This window comes from Danio rerio, chromosome 15, assembly GCF_052040795.2.
Source record: "Danio rerio strain M-AB ecotype USA chromosome 15, GRCz13ab, whole genome shotgun sequence".
NCBI lineage: Eukaryota > Metazoa > Chordata > Actinopteri > Cypriniformes > Danionidae > Danio > Danio rerio.
The window spans coordinates 35,296,188-35,320,000 of NC_141035.1; the positions used below are offsets into that span (position 1 = coordinate 35,296,188).

The following is a 23,813-nucleotide window of genomic DNA, read 5'->3' on the forward strand; positions in this document are numbered from 1 at the left end:
CTAAAAATAAAAGTTATTATAATTTAAAACAAAATTAACAGTTTAGAAATAACACTTCAATAACTCAGTGTAAGTAAATAAACACAAAAATATTTGTAATTATCTGTGTTTTTTTTTTTAAATAAAAACAAAATCTAAGCAAAAGTGACAAGTTTAACATTGCTTTAACTAAATGACATTAAAAATATAAATCTAAAAGTTAATTAAAAACATTAGTAACAGTATAGAAATAATACTAAAATAACTCACTGTAACTGAAAAACAACAAATAAAATGTAATGATCTGTCATTTTTTTAAAATAGAAACTAAAATGAAAAGTTTAGCATTGTTTAGCAACTAAATTACATTCAAATTATTCTAAATAGAAAAGTTAATTTAAAACAAAACATTTTTTACTTTTTCAATTTGTAAATATATTTAGGCAGGTTTTAAAGTCTAATATTAATTTTGAGACCACACAGAATATTTGTGCTTTAAAAAAGTATATTACCACAGGAAAATGGTGAAACATATAAGAGATTGAAATGATGTAAAACCCTAAATCAAGATATATAATAACTCCTCCTCCTCCTCCTCCTCCTCCTACTAATAATAACATAATTTATACAATATAAAAATCCATGTATTATGCAAAATGTGCATATTTTTTTCAATGTAGAGTTCTGCTTTTCCACTTCAGTACACTGACAAGCGGGTGTACTGACCGTCGATATGGGGCATGGTAACAGTCAGTTTAATGAGGTTTGGGTGGTCTGGGTCTTCTGCTCCAGTGTAGCGCAGCCTGGCAGAGAAAGGCTCTGCTCCAACTGTGCCAACAACCCGAGGCTGGCACATACCTGACAAATAGAAAAAAAAATAGCAGGAGCTTAAAGGGGCTGTGTCATGAAAACATGATGTAAGAAAACCTGTTACTATACAAGTGGTAATCAGTACAGCAGAAAACATGGTTACTTCATTCTTCTATAACAAAACTATGGTTCATTTTCATGAAACACATCAAGCAATCCCTAATAAAAGCCTGCATATTATGCAGATTATTAATATTTCATGATATCAAATGATTAGGTAGTTCAAAGAAAGTTCCATCTATAAGACCCCAGTGTGTTCAAGACTATTTCAGTGTGCATTGGTCATGTGAAAGATACCAAAGTAAAAGAAAATGAACTTTGACGGCTTTGAAATTTTTCCTTTTTTGCTGAGAACCCATATTTGTAAGTAAAACCAGTCTTGTGTTGCACTGGTATATTTGGGGGGAAACCAAATTAGTTTGTAATTTTTTTTATGCTGCACAATTAGAATTAGGGTAGCACAATATGCAGAAAAAAATCCTTTTCAGGATAATTCATTCATTCATTTTCTTTTCGGCTTAATTCCTTTATTAATGCGAGGTCGCCACAGTGGAATGAATAGTCAACTTATCCAGCATATGTTTTAGGCAGCAGATGCCCTTCCAGCTGCAACCCATCACTGGGAAACATCCACACACACTCATTCACACACATACAGTATGTACACTATGGACAATTTAGCCTACCTAATCCACCTATTCCACATGTCTTTGGGCTTGTTGGGGAAACCGGAGCACCCAGATGGCTTTCAGTCATTCGTGGTGTTTTAAAGTCTAAATGTTTGCACCTTGACGTTTGTTTTTTTTCTAATTAAATTTAATCAAAGGAAACCCACGCGAAGGCAGGGAGACCATGCAAACTACACACAGAAACGCCAACTGAGCCGAGGTTCGAACTAGCGATCCAGCGACCTTCTTGATGTGAGGCGACAGCACTACCTACTGCGCCACTGCCTCCCCTAAGTAAAGATTATCTTCCATAAAAAGCAATTAAGCAAATGTCTTATATAAAAACCTAAAAGTATATCAAAACTTCATTTTTGATGTGTAATATGCTTTACTAAGAACTTTAAAGTCAAATTTCTATAATACCCTAAGGATGGTTTTGTTGATCAAGGTCACAAATGCACTTGCATTAGATGACAAATGCCAAAATGTTTTCTAAATTTCCACTCTAAAATTACCTGAAGCAGTCAGACACATCTTAAATGGTCTGAGGGAGTAATTAAGGAGCTGTAGCAAACAATGAGTCTACCTAGAATCAGTTATATGGAGTACAGTACGTATATATATATATATATATATATATATATATATATATATATAATAATGACATACAAGTTCATATTTGTGTTTCACATATATATTACATATATTTTGAAATACTGCATGAAATGTGTATGTATGTATGTGTGTGTGTGTGTATAGTTGAAGTCAGAATTATTAGCCCCCCTGAATTATTAGACCGCTTGTTTATTTTTCCCCAATTTTAATAGTTTAATAGAGAGCAAATTTTTTTTCAACACGTTTCTAAACACAATAGTTTCAGTAACTAATTTCTAATAACTGATTTATTTTATCTTTGCCATGAAAACAGTAAATAATATTTGACTAGATATTTTTCAAGACACTTTTATTCAGCCTAAAGTGACATTTAAAGGCTTAACTAGGTTAATCAAGTTAACTAGGCATGTTAGGGTAATTAGGCAAGTTATTGTATAATGATGGTTTGGTCTGTAGACAGTCAAGTAAAAATATAGCTTAAAGGAGCTAATAATTTTGTCCCTACAGTGGTGTTAAAAAAATGTAAAACTGCTTTTATTCTCGCCGAAATAAAACAAATAAGACTTTCTCCAGAAGAAAAAATATCATCAGACATACTGTGAAAATTTCCTTGCTCTGTTAACCATCATTTGGGAAATATTTAAAAAAGAAGAAAAAAATTCAGAGGGCTAATAATTCTGACTTCAACTGTATATGTTCAAATACATTAGCTTTAATTTTATATATATATTGTTATATATGACCATATACTGTATGTTCAAATTCATTAGCTTTAATTTTGTTTATATATCACCATATACTGTATATATGTACATATTTGTTATTCCAATAGTAGAAAAAAAAGAAAGTGACCACTTTTGCTGTAAAAGCAGCCACATTTGCCAATATTTTTAAATACAGTATATATGTTGCATATATGACATATTATATATATATGTCATTTGCATACATTTGTATTAGATTTCCATATGGGAAGTTTAGAAAGAGGTTAGAAAATAGTACCCAAAATGAAAACAAAATTAAAATTTAAGTGTGGGAAACCTTTACTAACATTAAACCCTTTTAAACATTCCCATAGAGCTCACTTAAAAATAAAACAGGCATATAAAACTTTTATCATGATCAAATGATGCCGAGCTCTGGAGAAAAATTAAATCAGAAAATTAAATCAGACAGCCACGTTCCTTTCCACCTCATTTATTTGCCCAGAAACTGTCTTAATATCAGCACTAATTCTGTACTGTATGCTGTGCTAAACTCACCGTCCTCCTGGCTGATGGAGATGATGGGACTGCTGAGCTCCAGGCCTTCATCCCCATTAGAGTTGACAGCTCGAGCTGCGCACTGCACACGTGAGCCTGCATGGAAATACACCGAGTCCAATGTGATGGTCTTGGAGGAGGTGAAGAAGGTGTCGAAATCCACCTCCTTCATGGGGCTGGTCACACCGTCGGGCCCTGTCGGGGCACTGACTAGCCAACGGTACCGGGTCAGGGTGTTGTTGATGTTCTCCGCAACACAGATAGAGCCCGTTCGGTCAAAGTCAGGATACTTGGGGTTGCATGACTATAATAAATATAGAAATAAAAAAAAAATGTATGCTCTATTTAATAAATGAATACAAATCATACAGGATTGAAGGAGTGTTACATATAGTGAACACACCGTGACACAGACGACAGGATATCCAGCAGCTGGTTGAGTTTCTCTAGTCCTGCTGGTATCATCATACTGTAAGAGAGACACCACCACCGGCACCGAGGGAAAGGTCACATCAGCCATACTGTTGGTTTCCTCAATGTAGATGATGGCTTTGGTGACCTGAAGGTTTGGAGAAGCAGCAAACATTAAGCACAGAGTGGATCTAATAAAAACAGGCCTGCTATTTCGATTGTAGCACAGGCAGATTATTTCAGCATTTTGTTCTTATTTCAGCATATTGTCATACTTGAATCTCCGCTATCATGTTGTCATCAGGTTTGAGGTGGATGGTGAAGGCTTCTCTCATCTCTCGAACTCCATCGTACAGAATCTCTACCTCCACGATGTGCTCAGTCTCTCCCTCTTTAAACTCCACATCTGCAGGTAGAAAATTGTCATTTTTATCACATGTGACTGAGTAACTCATATGTTTTTTTTGACAAATCCTTTTTTTATAAAGTGTGATGGGACAAAAAAATATATGGCGTACAATAACATATATATATATTATTATATATATATTATATATTATATATATTATATATATATAATTATATTATAACATTATATATATATATATATATATATATATATATATATATATATATATATATATATATATATATATATATATATATATATATATATATAAAATAGAAATAATAATTAATGGAAACATTGAAAAATAAATAATAAATTAATTCAATAATAAAAAAAATACATTAAAAAAATAAAAATACATATTTAAAAACACACAATTTAAATAATATTCCTATATGATTCCCAAAGATGGTCAAAGTGCTTCTGCTTGACATTGGTGACATAAGTGAGTCAATCGTTTGCATTGTAACGTTATTTATAATAGTACTTGTTATGTTTTGCTAATTTATGCTGAATTATGAATTCATATAATCATATACATGATTTAAAGAGAAAAAACTTTATTAAGTGTAATGTTTGTTTATTTACCTAAATGTATCCAAACTCCAAATGGACCGTTAATTGTAGCAACATGCTATATTTTCCTAATTTACGTAAAATCAAATAGAAATGTATTCACAGTATTTATTTACATATTTACCTCATTTCTGCTGATATAAATAGAAAAATAATTCAATTTATTTTTTTTATGTTAAACTAGCCTAAATTATGCAAATATATCAACTCCTACAACAATGTATTTAAGCAACAATTAATGAAAATGATTTGTTTAATCCATACAATTTTATAATTTTTTAAAATTTATTGTACTTTATAACAATACTATGAATGTGGAAGTTAAATCTTTTTATTGTTGTAAAACTCACATAAAAAGATCTTAATGGTCCTAAAATTAGCTTAAAATTAAAAAACACATTGACAGGATCTTGACATGTTTTCCTGAGATTGCCTAGTGATTTGTGCTGTTGTCACCTTCAGAAATAGGATGATAATCTTCTCCAGAGGTAGCCGAGCCGTCTTTTGTGTGAACCCGGACCACTGACACTTTGGATATGTCTCCTGTCCTCTGCACCGGGATCTTCACCACTGAAACCTGCCCCGACTCACTTGGTTCACTGATGCTGAACTTGGTGGCTCCAAACCTAATTATGGCCTCTGAGAGAATAAAACGGATGTCAGAAATGCATTATCACTTCAGTCAAGACTGATATCGACCAATCAGCTTGCAGTCACAGAGGATAAAATAGTTTACTCTATATACACTGTAAAAAATTATAGAATAAAAGTCACAACAATAAAAGTTTAGCTAACTTTCACTTAGTAATTTAATTAGGTTTTAACAATTTTTAATAAGTTACACTAAGTTCAACTTTTGTTAGTTTGATTGATATAAGTTAAAATGACTAGAAAAAGGTTTTTTTTTTTATTTAGAAAGCAATATTACTCTATAAATACAGTGCTTAAATCATTCTGCCACACTTGCAAATGGCAGACATCAATAAATTTTTACATCAATAAATATTGTACTGTAAAATAAATATTGTACTGTACAATAAATATTACAAATGAACATTGTATACTGTAAAAAATATCTGTAAATTAGCAGTTTTCTGTATTTTGTGATTCAAGTTTGATTTTTATTTTTCCCCATTTATGCTTTTGAATTGCATTATGGGACTTTGATTATTCCTCCAATAACTTTTGACATTAAAAAGTTTGAAAAAGTGACTTTAATTGACATTTTTAATAGTTTAAAGTGATGTATTGTCTGGGTTGGGGTTGTATATTACAGTACAAAAACCTGGTAATAATAAACACAAACAAAAAAACACAAAATATGAAAACAGTTAATTAACAGATATTTTAACACTCAATTCTATTCTACTCTATTGTATTAAACTCTTTTCTATTCTACTCTATACTATTGTACTTTATTCTATTTGACTAATCTATTCTGTTCTATTCTATCCTTTTCTATTCTGTCCTATTGTACTCTATTCTATTCTACTCTATTCTATTTTATTCTACTTTATTTTATTTTACTCTAGTTTATTCTACTCTATTTTATTCTACTCTAATCTAGTCTATTCTATCTCACTCTATTCTATTCTGCCCTATTTTAATCTGTCCTTTTTATTCTATTGTCTTTTTCTATTCTATTTTGTTTTGTATTTTTCAATTTTTTCTACTCTATTCTATTCTACTCTATTCTATTTTGTCGTTTTCTATTCTATTATGTCCTTTTCTATTCTACTCTATTAAATTCTACTCAATTCTATTTTACTCTATTCTATTGTACTCTATTTATTCTATTCTATTATGCTATATTCTATCCTTTTCTATTGTATTCTGTCCTTTTCTGTTCTATTCTATCCTTTTATATTCCACTCTATTGTATTGTACTTTATTCTATTCTATTCTATTCTATTCTATTCTATTCTATTCTATTCTATTCTATTCTATGATATTATATTGTGTCATTTTCTATTCTTTTCTGCCCTATTCTATTCTGTCTTATTCTTATCTATTTTGTTATGTATTTTTCTATTAACTTTTTCAACTCTTTTCTGTCCTACTGTTCTGCCCTTTTCTATTCTATTCTACTCTATTATATTTGCCCTATTCTATTCTGTCCTGTTTTATTCTATTCTATTCTGTTCAATTTTATTCTATTCCATTATGTCCTTTTCTATTCTATTTTGTCCTATTCTATTCTGTATTTTTCTTTTCTATTTTGTTAAGTATTTTTTAATTATTTTCTTTTCTACTCTATTCTGTCTTTTTCTATTCTATTATATTATATTCTGTCCTTTTTCTATTCCATTCTACTCTATTCTATTGTGCTCTATTTTATTCTACTCTTTTCTATTGTACTCTATTTTATTCTATTCTACTGTAATCTATTCGACTATATTTTATTCTACTCTATCCTATCCTTTTCTATTCTGTCCTATTCTATTCTATTCTATTCTGTCCTATTCTATTCTCTTCTTTTCTATTTTATTCTGTCCTTTTATATTCTATTCAGTTTTATTCTATTCTGTCTTATTATATTACATTTTGTTCTGTATTGTTTATTCTATTCTATTCTATTCTATTCTGTCCTATTTTATTCTGTCCTTTTATATTCTATTATTTTCTATTCTATTCTGTCCTTTTCTATTCTATTCTCTCCTTTTCTATTCTATTCTGTTCTTTTCTATTCTATTCAGTTATATTCTTTTTTGTCTTATTATATTCCATTTTGTTCTGTATTTTTATTCTATTCTATTCTGTCATTTTTATATTCTATTATATTCTGTCCAATTCTATTTGACTCTATTCTATTCTGTCCTTTTCTATTCTACTATATTATATTCTGTCATTTTCTATTCTATTCCACTCTGTCCTTTTCTATTCTATTTTATTCTGTCCTATTCTATCCTATTCTGTCCTTTTCTATTCTATTCTACAATATTCTATTCTACTTTATTCTGTCTTTTTATTCTATTTTACTCTATTCTATCCTTTTCTATTCTAATCTACACTATTCTATTCTATTCAGTCCTTTTTATTCTATTCTATTCTGTCCTATTCTATTCTACTCTATTCTACTCTATTCTGTCCTATTCTATTCTATTCTATTCTATTCTAATTACCAATTGGTGAGCAACACTATTATATATCCCCTCCAATGCTTATTTCTACTTGCATCTGGCCCAATTTCAGGCCCTGGATAATACATCTTAAATATGTGAATGTGAATAAATTGAGAACATACTTTCTAGGACTCTGACAGATAACAGTCGACACAAGCGGGTACAGAAATGTAAGACAGTGTGAGATAAAAGTCTTACTGTCAGCGTCGTCCTTTATCTTGACGAGAGTCTCATTCTGAGCCCCAATGGAGGCTCCGAATGGAGACTCACTTTTGGGGCTTCCCAAAACCAGCCTTAGCTCCTCGTCTTCCTCATGTTCAGTGTCATCCACGAGGATGAGGACACACGGCTTCTCCACCTCTCCTGCACAGCCATTTTAAAGAAAGAGACACTTTTTAGCATGCATGACAAATATCAAGGTTGTCTGATTCAACAACAAGCTGAATCTTGACAGTTTACCTGTTCATTTCACAAATCATATTGAACAATTATTTTATGTATTGAACAAATTTGATTTTAAATCTGTTCTTGATTCAACGACTTACTGATTCAAATGAGAGAGTCAAGTTGAGTCTTCAGTTAACGACTCACTGATTCAAATGAGAGAGTCAAGTTGAGCCTACAGTTAACAACTCAATGATTCAAATGAGCAGGTCAGAGTAAATCTACAGTTAATAACTCACGGACTAAAATGAGTTGGTCAGAGTGAATCTACAGTTAATGACTCACTGGTTCAAATAAGCTGGTCAGAGTGAATCTACAGTTAATGACTCACTGGTTCAAATGAGCTGGTCAGAGTGAATCTACAGTTAATGACTCACTGGTTCAAATGAGCTGGTCAGAGTGAATCTACAGTTAATGACTCACTGGTTCAAATTAGCTGGTCAGAGTGAATCTACAGTTAATGACTCACTGGTTCAAATTAGCTGGTCAGAGTGAATCTACAGTTAATGACTCACTGAAGGAAATGAGCTGGTCAGAGTGAATCTACAGTAAATGACTCATTGATTCTAACAAGTTTGTCAGAATGAGTCTACGGGTAACCGCTCATTGATTTATATGAGCCAGTCAAATCTTAAAGTCTACTGTTAAGGACTAACTGATTAAAATGAGCTGGTCTGAGTGAGTCTACAGTTAACGACTCGCTGATTAAAATGACTCAGTCAAAGTGAATCTACAGTTAACGACTCACAGATTCAAATAAACTGGTCAGTGTTAATATACAGTTAACGACTCACTGATTCAAATAAGGCGGTTGGATTGAAACTACATTCAATGACTCACTAATTCAAATGAGCTGGTTAGAGTGAATCTACAGTTGATGACACACTGATTCAACTGAGCTGGTCAGAGTGAATCTTCAGTTAACCACTTACTGATTCAAATTAGCTAGTCAAAGTGAGTCTACAGTTAATGATTCACTGATTAAAATGAGCTGGTCAGAGTAAATATACAGTAAATGAGTCACTGATTCAAATGAGTCAGTCAGAGTGTATCTCCAGTTCACGACTCACTGATTAAAATGAATCATCATGTTAAAACAACACAAATTAAAGCTAATACATTTTCCCCATAGCTCTATAACATAAACTTGGATGATTACAAAGTATTATTCTCGAACAACATAATGGTACAGTAAGTACAATAAAATTTGACAGTCGTTTCATTTTGGAATAAATTAACCCTTTAATAATAACCCTATAATAATAATACCTGGTAGAAAGATGATGGTGGAGGCGTCTGTGTTTGGCCTTTCGTTGAAGTCCATCATGACTTGTGCTGATGCTTGACGACTGTAGCAGCGCACACTGGACTTATAGCTTAAATCTCCACTGCGGTACACAACAGCAGAGATCTGTCCATCATTCTCATTACCTGTGTATGTAGGATCCCGGAATTGCATTTTGGGCACTAAAAAACAAACAAAAATGTTTTATGTTCAAAATAATCATTATTCTTACAGATTTTTTTCTTGCATAAGATCATTTTCATACATTTTAAAAAATTATATGGCAAAAAGTCATGACTATAAATGTTTTATGTTATTTTTTAGCTTATTTTGACATGTTAATGACGTTTTAACTACATTTTTAAGTTGTGCAAAGTTAGTCAGTTTGATTGATATAAGTTAAGATGACTAGAAAAGTTCATTTGATTCAACTAAAAACGTTAAGGCAGCAAGAATTTTTTACAGTGTCATTTAAAGGACATTGATTGTATCCATATTAGGGTTTAGTTCAAGGCAACGCACAATCTGAGATGGAGTCGTTGATGTAGATTGTAGCTTTTCCTGGTTCTCCTAATATGCCGTTCATGGGCATTCGGAGAACCAGCTCAAACTTCTCCGGGCCCTCCAGCACCGGCTGTCCCAGGTCATCCAGGATTGTAACCTTGAAAGTCTGCATGTTGACGCCTGGGGAAAAGTCCAAGTTCTTGCTAATTCCAACGTAGTCCACACCAGCTGTGTTAAAGGTTTACAGAGAGTTAGTGGAGAGAATATTGCAGAAATAATAATAATAGGTCAGTTCTCACAAGTAAAGTTAGCACTTGAGACACAAAACAAACAACAAAGAACTGCGTGATTCTATTGTGTTAAATGTATGGGCTAAAATACTAAGCTTGAAAGATAATTTTTTATGTCACAATTTACAAAAATAGTCATAACTGGCAAATATAAACCAGCAAATCTCACTTTTCTATTTTGAATTCTAACTTATTTGCTCTTAATCGAACACTTGTAAGTCATATAGCCCAATTCTGAAGGGAAAATGACTAATTCCCACTTTATAACATAGATCAGTGACTTTATGTCACAACTGCGATCAAAATATCAGAATTACTTTAGAATACATTTGTATATATTTTTATTTGCTATACAGATTTCATTAAAAATTTTATTATTTAATTGACTTTTTTTACCTTAAATGTTTTAAATGAATTTTAAATTATGTTTATTGTATTGGTTTCTGGTGGCGCAGTGGGTAGCACGTTTGCCTTACAGCAAGAAAGCCACTGGTTCGAGCCTCGGCTGGGTCAATTGGTAATTCTGTGTGGAGTTTGCATGTTCTCCCGGTGTTCTCTCCTCTGGGTGCTCTGGTTTCCCCCACAAGTCCAAAAACATGTGGTATAGGTGAATTGGGTAGGCTAAATTGTACATAATGTATGAGTGTGTATAGATGTTTCCCAGTCATGGTTTGCAGCCGGAAGGTCAGCCGCTGTGTGAAACATATGCTGGATAAGTTGGTTGTTCATTCCGCTGTGCGACTCCAGATTCATAAAGGGACTAAGCCGAAAAGAAAATTAATGTATTGGTTTCTTTAGTTATGGTTTAGTGTAAATTTGCCTTTATTTGGTTGTGGTATTGGCTCTATCGTTATGGTGTAAAGATTAGCGAAAGAGAAAAAAAAGAAAGACATTTGCACAGTGTTATTTTAAACCAATGTGGTGTTGAAGTAAAAAAAAATGTATGTGTAAAATTAGTTATGTAAAATTCTTATAATTGAATTACATATTGCTTCAAATGTATTCATCTGGATGGCAATAAGTTATTCTTTCCATTTCTAAAATATCTCTTTTTTTATCCATTGTTCTTACGTAGGTTGGTCTGATCTGAGCTAGTTAGACAAAATACAGTTTAGTGTATTGTTTTATTTTAATGTAGTTATTTGTTGGACCCCAGGAAGAATAGCCACTACATTCTTAATGAACAATAAACAAGCGACCAATCATCCAATCAGTTCACGATGGACGAAATCAAGACCAACTCTACATTTTTTCTTGTTCAATAAGCTATTTTACTATTTATCTATTATAATAATAAGCAAAGGCTATGCAAAGTCTGTTTCATACTAGCCTAAAAATGAAACTGATCTTTATACCAAAAATAACACTGTGATATCTAAAAAGTAATAAAAAAAAGTAATAGTGAATATTTATATAAAATCATATTTTGAGGCTGATTTGTATACATTTTTGAGGATTTTTTTTTATTTACCTTAATTACAAACCTTTTAAAGTATATCTATTTCCTTTATTAATATCCTATTTCGACTAGGTATTTTTGCCCCCCGCTTTGAATGTTACCACCCGATTATGAGTGGTTATAAGCTGATAGATATAGGCCAGTAGGGGCCTTCTGCGCTTACTGGTAGGCTCAGAAGGCTATTATTATCCATCCATATGCATAATGAGCTATACTAATCGAGAAGGCTTTATATGCAGATCTGTTTTTACATCACTGTGACAGTTGGGTTTAGGGTTGGGGTAGACGTTAATAAAATTCAATTAATGAGAAATTTTATAAATAATATAAATAATTATTTTTAACTTTCAACTGCAGTTGTATGTAATCTATAGCTGATTAACCATGTGGATGGGTGATAACAGCCTTCTAAGGCCCCTTCTGGCCTATATCTATCAGCTGATAACCACTGATAACACCCATTCAATTGAGTGATAACATTTGAATGGGCTGAATTTTGCAGTGTATGTCATTATTTAAATAAGCTGACACTTACATGCTAATCTATTATTTCGGCTGGACTCATTAAAAATTTACAGATTCCTTAAACATTTAATAAAGCGAACTATGGTTCCAACCTGAACACTTGTGGCTGGAATGAGCTACACTGTGAACCAGAGCAGAGTACAATGTGTGCGCAAAATGTATAAACACACACTTACAGCAGTCTGGAAAGTGTTCAAAAGACTGAGCCTGTCCTGGATGTTTCTACAACATTAATATTTCTAGATCATGTTAGATAAAGGTGTTGAGGATCCTGTCAGTAAAGCACTTGTCCTGTGGCGATGTCTATTTTTGTGGGTGTTGTAAAGCCTGTGGGGCCTGTAGCAACATATTATTGTCTCGTGGTGTGGATTTCTTGAAATGCAAGCTTGAAATGTAAGTATTAGATTCCTGGCGTGTTTACGGTAATTATATATATATAAGTGCCAGTGCATGTAACACTAGGAACTGACATATGCAAACTGCCCAATACAAACCTTCAGCCGAAACAGGATCAGTCTTTCGTGACCGCACTGTGACCGTTCCTGCTTTGGAAAGGTCACTTCCTGTCCTCCAAACCCGAACTTCGACATTACCGTCACTCTCATCAACATGGTAGTCTATTTCTCCGAAATAAAAGACTGGAGCTGTTGAATAATAGAAAGGTGGTGTTATTAAATATACATAATATAAACATGATCATCGCATGAATAATTTCAAGACGCAAGAAAATATTTACAGATCGAAACAAGCCAGGCTCATTCTGAAAACGTACCCCTATATACATTTCTGGAGAGCGCCAAATATGTCCTAGGAGGTATTTATTTTAAAGTTTTTGTTTTTGCAAATCCGCCAGAGGCCGCTTTGTATGCTTTTAGAGATTTCAAATTTCTCTCATGAGGGCCATTCGCGCCTGCTGTTCTCACGTAAATCTGCACGCCACAGTCGAATGACTAACTGAATAACTGAAAAAATCGACTGACCATCCTCCTCCTTCCCTTGACCCAACCAAAAGTGTTTTTAAAATCTCCGATTGGCCCGCCCACCCACTTCCCTAAACCCTACCACAGTTTTAAAAAGCAATCCAGAAAAAGAAAAGCCCTCGTCTGGTTTTTACCAAGTTTTCACATTTTACCACATTCTCACCCTGTTATTTACTTGTTTATTTTATTTTTTGGCTTCTGTTTTTGTCTTGCTTTCTGGAACCGTTCTTTGCCAGACTCAAACACCGTCGTCAAGGTCAACTCTACTCAGTGTCACAAGACCGCCACAGTAAATGGCGAGCTACTGGACAAACTGGTAACAGCGGGTAAAGCTGTTCATACAAAGGTAAGCAGTCAGCTGGTAAGCGAGTAAAAGGAATGGCATCATATCGCCCCGTAGCATTCATTTTAAAGACCAAATGCAGCCATACGTACTTCTGGCTACATAATTCACAATCTCCAGAAATGTATATAGAGCTACATTTTCAAAATGACCCTACGTTGCAACAAAAGTGCAATTAAATTGGTTATTTCTAAAACTGTTAACATAAAAGGAGGTACATATAAATATTTCTGTAAAAATCTAGGATATGCATGAATGTCGATTGAAATCAAGTACGTAGAAAGAAAACTGGATTTTTTATAGAAAGAAACTGATTAGCTAGATTTAAATAATATAAGTGTAAAGTTCAGAAATTTTCATTGGAAATTTTTCCACATTAAAAAATAAATACAACCTCACAGTGTGTCAATCACATTTACACATGTCCTCCAAACTTTCATCTGTCATTGAAATCTTTGCAATGGGTTAGATTTTTTTCAGGTTTTTTTTAGCATCAATAGCAAGAATTTCAATAGTTTTGATGATTCTGAACCAACGTACAGGCGAATGCCAAAATTTAGAATGCATCTAACAAATTAAGCCACCTCCAAAGTGCAAAACACAAAGACAGATTGGGATAGGATCAATTCATTTCAAAGTACACAAAATTTTACAGCATCAGATTCTGTTTAGTATTGTTTTGCAATTTTTCACAACAGATTCTTTGAACTTAGTGTGCAAGGTTTTGTGTTATACTGTGTGCATGGGTTTTTGGCTTAGTGTGCAAAAACATTTAATGTACTGTAGTATGCAGTTTGTCAGTAAAGGTGTCAAATTATCCATTCATTCATTTTCCTTCTTCTTGGTCAATTTTTTCATCAGGGGTCGCAACAGTGGAATGAACCGCCAACTTATCCAGCATATGTTTCACACAGCAGATGCCCTTCCAGCTGCAACCCAGTACTGTGTAACATATATACACAATCATTCAGACATTACAGCTAATTTAGTTTATTCAATTCACCTATAGCGCATGTCTTTGGACTGTAGAGGAAACCGGAGCACTTGGAGGAAACCCATGCCAACATGGGGTGAACATGCAAACTCCACATAGAAATGCCAACTGACCCAGCCGGGACTCGAAACAGTGACTTTCTTGCTGTGAGGCGACAGTGTTAATCACTAAGCCAGAGTCTCGCCTTAAATTATCCAAAAGAAGAAAAATATGGTAAAATTTCTACACAAAGAGCTAAAACTTTAAGCTGGTAAGAAAACTGATTACTTTGCTGTTATTAGTACTGCAACTATTATTTATTAAAGCATTGTAGCTGGCTGAGGTTTTATTGTGAATTCGTTTTGTAAATAGGTTGTTTTTTTATTTTTATATTTGTCTACTTCAAAATTTAAATATATTGTTGAATTTTTTTCTACCAAAAAAAGAGGGATTTTTACTGTTTTATTTCTTTAAGTATTGTTTAAGGTTATATTTATTCACTAGTAAGCATCAAACTGGTACCAGTCATAATAATCAAACAAATCATACACTTTCAGAAATCACAAGCTGCCATTGGGGTGGTACCCTTTCAAAAGGTACACATTTGTACCTAAATGGTACATTATCGTTCCTCAATAGAACATATCAGTACCCAAACATTTCAAGAGGTACATTTAAAGTACTAATATGTCCTTTTAAGGTACCAATATGAACTCTGTAAGTAAAAGTGTGGATTCTTTGTAAAGGTACTGCCGCAATGACAGCTTGTACACCTTTATTCCTAGACTGATGCTGAATAAATGATGACAGAGTTGTCATTTTTGTGTGAATGTCCCTTTAAGAGTGAGAATCTGTCTGATGTGGTTTTGACAGAAGGTACGGAGGATGTTGAGATAGATGGGCGAGCATAGACCTGTCTGTCTGCAGTTAACACTTTACCCGTCTTACAATCCAGTGACAAATCCCTGTTCATATCTCGCTAACACCCAATGTGCTGGTGAAAGGTCTATGTCACACTCAGCTTCCAAATGTGTTTTCTTGGACGACAGCAAGCTCTGCACTGAATTTGATCGAGCAGAAGACACTGAAGGTGTTGAGGAAGATTAAGCTGCTATATGTCCACGGTAGGAAGCACGTCAAAGCCTAAGAAAACAAACAAAATGTGCGACGAGACTTTTTTCCTCTCGTTTTATTCTTGTGTGGCATAAAGGCCTCCCAGGCGATGTGATAAAAACAAAATATCAGGTTCATTTTTACCCCTAAACCAACAGTGAACTGTTGACGCATTAGGATGGAATGCATTGATGAGGTCAGATGAGGTGCTTCAGTGATGGGTTTGTTTTCATTGCAGTTTTTCCATTAAAAAGCTTAAAATAGAAGCACTTCAGCATTTCAGAATGATTTTAACCACCACTGAAGGGTTATTCAAGCTCCAGCTTGCACATTAGGAACCCAGCGAGCATGAAAACTACTCAAAAAAACTGACAGGGACAGAGTGAACAGTCTGAGTGACAGAAATAGTTTGGTGAAAAATGAATGTTTTATCAAACATTTCATGCCAGGTTTGTCATCTGAGTAAATGTTTTGTGGCTGATCACTAGATGACATATTCGAATGTTTAGAGCCGAATTTAACTAAACAGAGCAGCTGGGACATTTTGCTTAATACCTCTTTTTGGATTTTACAGGAGAAAAGAAAATAGTTATGGAACTTAAAAAATGTGCAAATAAAAAATGCAGCGGTCAACGCTTGACATTTTTACTGTGGGGAGGGGGATGGGGGGTTGGTGTTTTGTAGGTTACCCCCCGCCTAGTAACCAACAAAACACTAATTTACCTGAAAAGGTTGAGGACCACTGCCCTAGCTGACCAAAAATGAACAAATTTGTAATCCGTACTCCACAAAAAAAAACAAAAAACAGTCTTAATGGATCGCCTCACAGCAATCCTCACACTGATTGATAAAGCATAACAAATAACATGCAAGAATTAAATTGTAATTCTATATTATGTTTTCTCTTACACACCTTTGTGAATACTGATATTTTTGTTATTGAATTTCAAAAAGGGCCAATTTAAAGGCCAAAGGCTTACGCTATTTCAGTTACAAATGGCCTGCTAATAGTTTGCTTTATATTTTACATTAGGCTATTATTTGTGCATAAACATATCTAGATATAGTAATAAACAGAGACGGTGCTCGCTGCAGAGCCATTTGAGCAGAGCTGAGCTCCAGCGAGGGGGAGCATGAGCTCTCGCTCCTCCTCCTATAAGCTGTTTTAATGCGTGCACCAACCCCACCCCTAACCCTACCCCCAGTGACATCAATCGTAGAAGAAGTGCAAGAAAGGAGGAGCGAGAGCTCAAGCTCCCCCTCGCTGTAGCTCAGCTCTGCCCAAATGGCTCTGCAGTGAGCACCACTTGAATAAACATTCTGTTTGTTTAAAAATAACCTTTTTCATCATCATTACTGCAAACTTATATAAGCGATGATATCTTTAAATGTGGAAAGGGGTCTTACGATATTTTCCGGGGGAAAAAGGGGTCTCAGGCAAAAAAAGGTTGGGAACCACTGACATAGATGAATGTGGCCACTGTGTAAATGAGCAGTACAGTTACAATCTTATTGCCACATTATATTGTTATGATAACATAATATATGTCTTCAGTGAATTCCTGAAGATAAACACCAAAAAATAAAGCTACTGGAATAATTACAGCAGTCGCAATTGTCTGATCTCATATGAAGCAAGAGATCGCAATGACATATAATGACATGTGCAAATGCAGTAGTAGTGTCCCAATTTTTAGGGGTAAGTTTTAAAGCCCTTCCCCTTTATACTCTTTTTTTAAGGGCCAAAGGGTAGGGGTAGGGGTAAAAAAATAGAATAGGGATTAGGCTTTAGTATCATCAAAGAATCCTGAAAACCACTACAGTGTTATGCTATTTCCTAGCAAATAAATGCATCCTTTATGATCATGAGAGACTACTTTTTAAACCACACACACAAAAAAAATACCAAGCCCAAACTTTTGATGATAATGTAAGTGGTGCTTTTCATAATGCTGCTGATTATTATTGCCTAAGTGTGAGCAACAGTAATAACACAGTGTTCTTTGTTTCCTGTTTAATGTGCTCAAGCTACTAAACGAACAACTTGCATTAATGATCAAAGGCTAAACTTAAACTCCCCAAAAAGTCCACGTGCTTCACCTGCAATAAAGCGCACATTACAATCGTGTGAAGTTGCACTAAAGCTCTCAAGGGGCAAATATATCTGTAGGCACTGCCTAGAGCTTTGAGTCCAAGGGCGAAAATAAGCCTGAATTGTTCATGTGGTGAAAATCCCATTATAAAGTGTGCACTTCAGAAAAACGGAGAGGCAGTTATCTCCGACGTTATCTAGGTCTTGGAGACACATTAAATATAATTGCATGATGTGCCTTGGCACTGTCCCCGCAGAGACGTGAAGTACGGTGGGCGATCGGAAGGTGATATGAAATAAGTGCTTTGGTTTTGCTTGTTGTGTGGGTGTGCGTTTCGCTGTGTGTCTCTCAATGCTCCCACAATCAGATAAGGTTCATTTGTAAAAGGGACAAACAGTGAGCTTCAAAGCACCAAAGTCCATTAACTGAAAGGCAAACCCCTGGCTCGTACACGACCCAAACCCAAACTCTGGCGCTTTACTGAGTGGATTAGGTTACCCATGTGGCTGTCTGCCACCGTGCTAAATTTGAACTTCTGAGGGTTTCTTTTCTTTAAAGGTTATGCAGGAAGGTACACTAATGCATTATCTTAGCAGAACTTGAATGATCCGGCCTGTTCGCTCTGACGCTCGCTCTTAACTTCCCAGCACGTTTGACCACTTTGGTCAAAAGCTGCTCTTCAAAGGAAGTCCAGCCAAAAACACTTTCACCAGGACAGAACCAGGAGACATTAGAACACAGCTGCCTGTTACCTTATTTCAACTCTCTGGAATTATAGCTCACAGTTTACAATGCTGAAACAAGCAGGGAAGTTGAACTATTTCGATTTGGGTCACACTTTATTTTAAGGTACAATTCTCATTATTATCACTAGAACTACACAGGCGGCCATTTTAACCGTTTTTAATTTTTATAATTAATATTATTTTTGATTTAATAACTTTGTTGAAATAAAATGACTTCATTAAATGTGATGACAGACATTTAAATCTTAATTTTAATATCTCAATGCACGCTTTGAATGTAAATATACTGTATAAACATGACGTCTTATATGAGAATTAAAATGACCGATATGGTAATTCTAGAAGTTATAGAATTCTGGTAGTTCCAGTGTTAACAATCCATTGACTAAGGGTGCTTTCACACCTGCAGTACGTTTCCGTTTCACACCAAGACCTCCTCACAACTCCATTGCTGCATCCCAATTTGCATACTATCCGTTGTAAATATTTGAAAATAGAATTATTATGTGCCAAACCATAGTATGTTGAAAAGAGTATGCCAAAGGTTCCCGGATGGTTTACTATTTCCGGTCAAAGTTGAAAGTGTGGAAGCGTCCATACTCTAACCGCTGATACTGCACACAGTGCACGTTGAACGTGAATTCGATTAGAACTACAAACGCAGGTGAAAAGTGTAAACAAACTACAAACATGATGGACATGCGAGACCAACCGTCAAGTAGAGAGGCTTCTGTAAAGTTGTTTTTATGACTGTTAATTAATATATATCCAACTGGAAAATATTTAAATCACATTTTCTGTGTTATATTTCATCTGCAACAACTATACTGAACTTAAATAAAGACGTGTTTGGACAATGACGACTGAATTCATAAGACCTGAGGAGATTTCTCTGCATGAAAGACTTGTGAATGGGAGATTAACCTGCTGCTGCTTCTCCAATAAGGTAGGAAATTAAATATGACAGAAATGTGGATGACATGTGGATGTTTGACAGGGCTCATAACTAAGCAACACAAGGATCTGTTAATGAGGAAGTCCCAAAAAGTCCCAAAACGTGCATACTCTTTTGTTACACACTCAAAAGTATATATTTTTCACAAAAAAGTACACACTTTTAGGCCGCAGTATAAGTATGAGAATTGGTATGCAGCACATGTTTGCTGTAAAGTGTCAAAATCTTTTTCTCATCCTGGAATGCATGTTGCAGCTGACTACGGCAGCTGGTATAGTCCAAAAAAGCAAAGTGCTTTTTGCAGTTGAGTCGGGTCAAGGTCAGTTCTTACCACAAACTAACCGCATCAGGGTTCATTTGAATACACAAGTATGATATCCGCTTTTACACCTGCCCAAACTACTAATGTACTGCTGATTAATAGTTTGAGTAGTAAGGTAGTAGGGTTTAGATGTATTAGAGATGTGTTTTAGAGCCCTATCAGTTTAAACTCCTTATATGGTTTTCTATGCTCACAATCATCCACAGAATCTTGTTTATGTCTGTAAATGTAAAGGGATGAATAAAAATAGATCACATGTGCACCAGTATGTTAGATCTGTGAAGCAGCATCTCTTGCCTTTCCACTAATGCAACTCAACTAGACCACAATGATTTAAATTCCACATGTGACGTCTACAGAAGAAAACAGAAACAGTACTTTCTGATATAAACAATAAATCTCTTTGAACTGGCCTTTGTGCTTTGTGGATTTTTTTCACGCTCAAACAGCAACATAAATACTAGAGGAAGTTGAAAGAGTAAAAAGGCTTTTAATGAGGCTGTGTTAATTTCCCTTTTTATGATTCTTAAAAAAAAAGCACAGTATTTAAAAACATACTTAGCCACATAATGAAATTTAAACGATAGGAAATAATGATAGTATATGCATAAATCATCTACACACACACACATATATATATATATATATATAGCATAGTGTACATGGATTTAACCACTTGCTGTTAGCCCAGGGAGAGAGGCAGAATGTACCCCGGGAGTCTGGTGTGAAGTTCACACATCTACTGTACACACACAGACATGTTTGTGCGCTTGAACTTTCCTTCACATTCCCACAGAGCGACAGCATTTATAAAAAGCAAAGACCTCTGGGTAGAAGAAAATGGCAGAAGACATTAGCGCAGCGCTAAGTGTTTCTCAGCGAGAACACAGTGCACACATTTCCACGGGAACTCTCCAATGAGTCTGAATTGATTTGTGGTAATTTTCTTGAAAAAGGCACCTGGGCACTTTTAATTCAGCGGAAAATGCTCAACTCGTCACAATTCATGCAGCGCTTGACAATGTAAAAATCTGTGAGTGTAGACTAGCGTAAAATTATGAACTGCTGATCACTTTTTAAAAATATTATGTACTTTGGAGGTGACAGATTTTAGTCACACTTGTGTGTTTTTATGTTCTTGAAAGTTGAAAGATAGGCAGACAGTTTCTTGTATTCGTTTATATTTCAAATAGCTACATCTATTATTTTCTGGTATCATGTACACTTTCTTTGTCATTCCAGATGACTTCATTAATAAATTATTTGAGTAACTGCAGAGATGTGAGGATGCAGTCGTCCAAGCTCATGGGAGTCATTCACAATATGAATTCCTTTTCCACTGCACCATGACTTTATATTCTATTTATCTATATTTTAATTCTGTAAAATAAGCGTAAGCTAGAGGCTTTTGCCCTTCATATAAGACACTTTTAATACCAAATTATAAACTATATGTAAATTAATTAGTTGTTTTCCCTAAAACTTGGATAGGCGACAAGACTTTTGTCAGGTAGTGTATTTTATACTGATGCATTCATAGAAAGGACTCTTTTTAAATATAGTTTCCTTTATTGGAGCAGTTTAGGACTTGGCTTTTTGTAAGTTTGCCTGAACACAAAATTGTAACAATTTAATGGATTTTTTTTTCTCTGGGCACCCATAATAAAGGAATGGGTAATACCAAAATCTAAAAATCTAAGCATTATTTTTATTATTTATCTAAACTGAAAATTATCTAAATTGTAGTATTCATTCATTCATTCATTCATTCATTCATTTTTCTTCGTCTTAGTCACTTTATTTATCAGGGTTCACCACAATGGAATGAACCGCCAACTTACAGTATTTAATTATTATTTTTTTTTTAATGATCAAACAAATCCAACATGTAAATTCTATTGTTACAGTGATATTTTGAGATTTTTATACAATTGTAAGCCAACAGATTTCACCATAGTCACAAGTTTTTTGCAGTTTTGCATGTCTAAACTAATTGTAATATTTTTTTACTAAAGTAAAAATAAATGTCAAATATGCCTCTTATGTAAAAAAGGCACTTTTAGAATTAAGTAAAAAAACATCTCAAATCTGAAAAAAAAAACAAAAAAAAAACGTGCAAATGAAAAGATTTTATTCGATCAAAGACTGCAGTAAGAAATTTGTCTGTGGCACTGTCACAGACAAAAAAATTAAATAAATAAATTCAAGAAAAAAATAAAATAAAAAATTCAAATCACACCAGAATGTGTACACACTAGAACAATTAAGGGCTACAATACGAAAGATGGATGGATAGTTGGATGGATGCATGAATGGTGAGAGAGATGGATATATTATGAATAGATGCATGATAGGGAGATAGATAAATGGATGAATTGATAGACACTGAAAGAGAGTGCTAGATGGAATAGATGAATAGATAGACAGACAGACAGACAGACAGACAGATAGATAGATAGATAGATATATAGATAGATAGATAGATAGATAGATAGATAGATAGATAGATAGATAGATAGATAGATAGATAGATAGATAGATACAGTAGATAGATAGATAGATAGATAGATAGATAGATAGATAGATAGACAGACAGACAGACAGACAGACAGACAGACAGACAGACAGACAGACAGACAGACAGACAGACAGACAGACGGACGGACAGACGCACGGACGGACGGACAGACAGACGATTGGGTGGGTGGGTGGGCGAATGGATAGTTGGATGGATGCATGATAGAAAGTGATGGATTAATGGATGAATTGATGGACACTGAAAGAGACAGCTAGATGGAACAAATGACTAGATAGATGGATGCATATAGTAAATGGATGGATAAATAGTGAGAGATAAAATGAGAGATAGATAGATAGATAGATAGATAGATAGATAGATAGATAGATAGATAGATAGATAGATAGATAGATAGATAGATAGATAGATGGATGGATGGATGGATGGATGGATGGATGGATGGATGGATGGATGGATGGATGGATGGATGGATGGATGGATGGATGGATGGATGGATGGATGGATGGATGGATGGATGGATGGATGGATGGATTGATGGATGGATAGATGAATGAATGACTAGATGGAAAGGGAGAGATTGATGTATTATGAATAGATGGATAATAGAGAGAAACACTGAAAACAATTTTGTGTTTAATAGACATCTAACAGACATCTAAACACAGACAACTTTGCTAAAACAAGACTAAACTTGGGCTGGCAGTGTAAACCAAACAGACGTCTAAGGGTAGGCCAAAACTAGTCTAGTTGTGGCCTATTCTTAGATGTCTATTAGATTTTCACTGCCAGCCCAAGTTTAGACTTGTTTTAGCCAAGACGACTATGTTTAGACCTTTATTAGACATCTATTATCTTCAAAACAAAAAAAAAATGCTTGCTGGGATGCTTGAGGGTTAAAATGACTTATGAAGAACCTTTGTTTTTTAACTACTGCCGATTTTTGCATGAATTCACAACTGGATGAGTAAGAAAACGAGACCTAACAGGATCCCTTCAATCACCAAGTTATCCACAGGACATCTGCCTCGACTCCTCCAGGCTGACCCAGAATCGGAAGACTGGATCTTAATAACCGGCTCCAGACAGACAGACACCTACACTCATTTCACTCTCTCCGGATACTCCCTTCCAATCCCTCTCTCTCCGAGTGGTCCATAATCACAGCTTTATTAGCCCAGCACACATTCACTGTCTGACATCAAGCAGTGTGTTAGTGAGCCTGATCCTGAGGTACAAGTATCTTCTTGTTTTACAGTTACAATAACTCACATGTGGCTCTTCCTCTGCACATGTGAGGGTGATTTTTACCGTATCCAGCTGCAATTACCGT

General features: G+C 34.5%; 1 protein-coding gene across 2 annotated transcripts in view; it reads right to left on the reverse strand.

Moving 5' to 3' along the window:
- Nucleotides 1-23,813, reverse strand: part of frem2b (FRAS1 related extracellular matrix 2b) — a 159,810-nt gene that overhangs the window by 22,615 nt on the left and 113,382 nt on the right. For both annotated transcript variants that reach the window (XM_087283168.1, NM_001137661.1), the window contains exons 7-15: nucleotides 12,914-13,063; nucleotides 10,164-10,373; nucleotides 9,626-9,823; nucleotides 8,111-8,275; nucleotides 5,247-5,429; nucleotides 4,081-4,211; nucleotides 3,798-3,953; nucleotides 3,395-3,698; nucleotides 706-837 (exon numbers count right to left, since the gene is read on the reverse strand). In XM_087283168.1, the coding sequence (XP_087139294.1) occupies nucleotides 706-837; nucleotides 3,395-3,698; nucleotides 3,798-3,953; nucleotides 4,081-4,211; nucleotides 5,247-5,429; nucleotides 8,111-8,275; nucleotides 9,626-9,823; nucleotides 10,164-10,373; nucleotides 12,914-13,063 (1,629 nt within the window). The remainder of the gene's footprint in view (nucleotides 1-705; nucleotides 838-3,394; nucleotides 3,699-3,797; nucleotides 3,954-4,080; nucleotides 4,212-5,246; nucleotides 5,430-8,110; nucleotides 8,276-9,625; nucleotides 9,824-10,163; nucleotides 10,374-12,913; nucleotides 13,064-23,813) is intronic.